General features: G+C 37.7%; 1 protein-coding gene across 1 annotated transcript; it reads left to right on the forward strand.

Annotated features, from left to right (window-relative positions):
- The first annotated feature begins 6 nt into the window (after nt 1–6).
- LOC121387068 (serine/threonine-protein phosphatase 6 regulatory ankyrin repeat subunit A-like) lies at nt 7–2857 on the forward strand. The gene has a single exon (XM_041518078.1). The coding sequence runs from the start codon at nt 243–245 to the stop codon at nt 2634–2636; it is 2394 nt and encodes a 797-aa protein (XP_041374012.1). The 5' UTR covers nt 7–242; the 3' UTR covers nt 2637–2857.
- Nucleotides 2858–4566: the final 1709 nt, after the last annotated feature.

The following is a 4566-nucleotide window of genomic DNA, read 5'->3' on the forward strand; positions in this document are numbered from 1 at the left end:
CACAACATACAGATGGAAAGACACCACTTCACATCGCTTCGCAGGACAAAGCAATAACAGTGTATTTGCAAGAAAAAGGAGCTGAAATTAACATACACAATAACAATGGTAGAATACCACTTCATGAAGCAGTAAAATGTAATTCAGCTGATTGTGTAAAATATCTAGTAGAAAAAGGATCCAAGGTGAATTTGGCAGATGCTAATGGAATAACGCCACTTCTTCTTGCATCAAGTGGTGGTATGGCATCTTATTTACTTCGTAATGGAGCAGATCCTTTTGTGACAGATGTGGAGGGCAACTCGGCTTTGCACTTGGCTGTCAGTATGTCTTCTAATGCAGATTCATTAGCTTTAGTTGAACTATTAATTGAGAAGGGTGTTAAAGTCAACAGTATAAACAGACAAGGTGAAATCCCACTTCACATTGCTGCTGGAAAGAATTCATTGCAGATTGTAAGATACCTAGTTGAACAGGGGTCCGAGATAAACTTGCTCAATGGGAAAGGCATGTCACCACTTTATCGCACAGTATGGGTGATTGAAGGACCTTTTCATGTCAGTTTATATTTGTTGCATAAAGGAGCTGATCCTAATTTGATAGGCCAAGGGAGGGTGCCCCTTTTACACTTGGCACTTTTTAACGCATCTTTAGAATTTACAAAGGCATTAGTTCAGAAGAAGGCTAATTTGACTAGAGCTGACATATATGGTATGATGCCACTTCACGCCACAATTAAGTATAAGAATTCATTGGAATTTGTAAAATGCCTTGTTGAAAATGGATCCAATGTTAATATTAAGAACAAGGGAAGCACACCACTTCATGTGGCGATAACTGTTAAGAGTTTTGACGTGTGTCTTTATCTACTTGATAAAGGAGCAGACCCCAATGCCACTGATGCAGAACAGAATTCTCCACTGCACTTGGCTGTTGAAGTGAATTCTCTACACTTAGTGGAAGCATTAATTGAAAGAGGTGCCAATTTGAATGCAGTCAATGCAGTTGCAAGTTCACCTCTGCACTTGGCAGTTCGAAAGGACAATTTAGTATTAGTAAAACAATTAGTTGAAAAGGGAGCAAAGCTAAATGTTGTAGATTCGTCTGGGAACACACCACTTCACTCTGCTGCACAATACAGTTCAGTGGTGATGGTCAGGTATCTAGTAGAGAAGGGTTTACAAATAGATCTACCAAATGGAACTGGAATGACGCCCATTCATCTGGCAGCTCGACACAATGAATGTGAAGTGTGTGTGTATCTACTTGATAGAGGGGCTGATCCCAATGTAACTGATGCAGATAGCAAATCACCTTTGCACTTCGCTGCTTGTAATACACATTTAGATATAGTAGAAACATTGGTGCAACATGGAGCCAAAGTGAATGATTTGGATAAATTTGAATACACTCCACTTTACATTGCTGCTAAGGGAGGCTCCTTGAAAACTGTGAGTTATCTAATAGAAAGGGGACACCAGATAAAGCCAGCAAATGACTATATAATGATGCTTTTTAATTTGGCAGTAGAATATAATACAGAAGATGTGTGTGTGTATTTACTTGCTAAAGCATCAAACCCAACTTTAGTGGGCAATACAGAGATGGATTCACTAATACACATTGCAGCACGAAGATGTTGGTTAAGTTTAATTAAGGCATTAATTGAAAGTGGAGCCAACGTGAACGAAGTGGACAGATGTGGTAGAACCCCTCTTCTGAGTATGTTACAGTACTACTCTGAAGACATCTGGAAAAGGCCAGATCCTCTGGAATGTATGGTTTGCCTCATAGACCAAGGTGCAGAACTAAACACAAAGGACAATGAAGGCAGAATCCCACTTCATATAGCAGCAGCTTTTTGTTATCCGGAATTTGTCAAATGTTTAGTACGAAGTGGATCTGATATAAACATTAAAGATAATAATGGTTCAACACCACTCCACAAAGCACAAACACAGCCTATACGTGATCAAAGTCTATATTTACTAAAACATGGAGCTGACCCCAATGTGAAAGATACAGAAAACGTGTATCCTTTGCATATAGCAGCAGAGAATTGTGAACTGTCTTTCCTGAAAGCACTAGTGGAAAAGGGAGCCAATCTGAAAATAACAGATTCAGATGGTAACACCCCACTCCACTTAACTGTGGATGGACATTCAATAGAGTGTGTGAAGTATTTGGTAGGAAAAGGATGCGTAGTAAACGCAGCAAACAAGAAAGGAAATACACCACTTCATAATGCTGCAAAATTGAGAAATTCAAATATTGGTTTATATCTACTAACTAAAGGAGCTGACCCTAATGTAACAAATACAGAGAATATGTCACCTTTGCATTCGGCAGCAACAACAGAGCATTCAGATTTCGTGTATGCATTAGTTATGAATGGAGCCAAGCTGAATGCAGTGGATATCACAGGAGAGACCGCACTCCACAAAGCAGTATGCTGTACTCGGTTTAAAACTGTGCGTTGTCTGGTAGAAAAAGGATCAGACATAAACTTAGCAAATGCCTCTGGTAAAACACCGCTTGATCTGGCAGAAGGAGCCGACCTTTCAAATATTAGAGGATATCTCTTGGCTAAAGGACCTAGCCATGCCAAGGATATGTGCACGCCTACCCAGCAATAGGTGCAGCCATTCATTCATAATCATGTCTACTAATCACACGCCTCGCTAGTCAAGACCTTCTATCCCATAGACCTCATGTTCCAAGTGATACTAGTATAACCGGTCTCGGTGGTGTCGTGGTTAAGCCATCAGACATAAGGCTAGTAGATACAGGGTTGGCAGCCTGGTACCGGCTCCCACCCAGAGCGAGTTTTAACGACTCAATTGGTAGGTGTAAGACCACTAAACCCTCTTCTCTGTCACTAACCACTAACAAACTAACCCACTGGACAGACAGCCCAGATAGCTGAGGTACGTGCCCAGGACAGCCTGCTTGAATCTTAACCGGATATAAGCACAAAAATAACGTTGAATTGAAAATGTCACATAAACCTCATCTTCCAAGTGATACTAGTATTCAGGATATTAGTAGGTATTTCTAACAAAGTCTCTGGTACACTAAATATACATCATCAAACTAAAAAATGATGAAGCGACGTTGATCTCAATAACTGAATCGTAATAATTTACAAGGGAGATAACTGAAGCCTGAACTTGTTCACAAAAATATAAAGATGATTATTTTCATTGTAACAAAAATATGACTTTTCACCGAATATCCCTTTTATGGTTCTGTAGATCTGTATATGTCATGGCTGTGTATATAACAAAATGTATATATTATATGTTTTGTACAAAGACTGGAAGTCATATCGCACAGGCAGGAATAACTGTGCAAGATGTTTAGTGGTACATATATTTGCATTATATATATATATATATATATATATATTATATATTATATATTATACATCTGTTTACAAAGATTGGACACTATATGTAGCACGCACAGAATGGAATATAGGTGCAAGATTTTGACTGTTGTATTTATTTATCCATCTATTCAAATAATTATTCTGGAATAGCTGTACATATTTTAATATCATTCTTCAAAGATTACAATGCTTCGTTGTGCAGTTTGCACTAGGGGCGCATGCATGCTATTTGCTAGTGTAAGTATTTAGTCAAATTGTTGTTGAGCTGAGTTTTGAATATATGATTTATCGGTTATATATTGTTTACCATTAATTATAACAGCTACACAAATTGTTTTATTTGTTTTCTTCAAACCTGTAAATGGAGCTGAATATATTGTTTGCTCATAGGACTACGGGCTCCCTATTTTTGTAGGGGGCAAACTGAGTTTTGCCAGAATTAAAGGGACATACCTTAATTTTTAAACACTATTAGAGTCGTTTTTGATAACTGAAATCATACTTTACTTAAGATTGTATTTTTATATTATCCATTTCCGTACTGTCGAAGTGGCTTTGGTGATCCTGGTGTGTTTAATATCACAAAATGCATTTCTCATGTGTTTTAAAAACGCGCGTGCGTCTGAGAAGTAACAGTTATGGAGTCGAGTTGCAGTCTATTTTTAGAGGGTATTTCACCATTTCAAAGTCACAAACTCATGTTTCGCTCAGTTGTAACTGTATCCAAATGTGTTACAGGTTTGTAGATTAACTAAACTTAGTGTGCATGTTCATGGGCTGAAACTAGGGTATTTCCCTTTAAGTGAAAATGACCGAATCTGGATAATATTTATTCATCTAGCATTACTGCCAAATGTCTGTATAGGGTTACAAACGAATCATTACACATTTGTACATGGACTACAACTAATATTGTGGGTAGAATGATGGAAGTACATGGTAATAAGGTTTCAGGAAAGCTCATTTTGTTCGAATATCTCGTCTTTTTTGCCCAAATTAAAAAATTTGCTCTATACATGGACTGGAATAGCTGTTCAAACTATTTATGACTATATTTGATGAAATGTGAATTGTTGTTCTATACATGGACTGGAATAGCTGTTCAAACTATTTATGACTATAGCTGATGAAATGTGAATCATTCTATACATGGACTGGAATAGCTGTTCAAACTA

This window comes from Gigantopelta aegis, chromosome 13 (genome assembly GCF_016097555.1).
Source record: "Gigantopelta aegis isolate Gae_Host chromosome 13, Gae_host_genome, whole genome shotgun sequence".
In the NCBI taxonomy this organism is placed as follows: domain Eukaryota; kingdom Metazoa; phylum Mollusca; class Gastropoda; order Neomphalida; family Peltospiridae; genus Gigantopelta; species Gigantopelta aegis.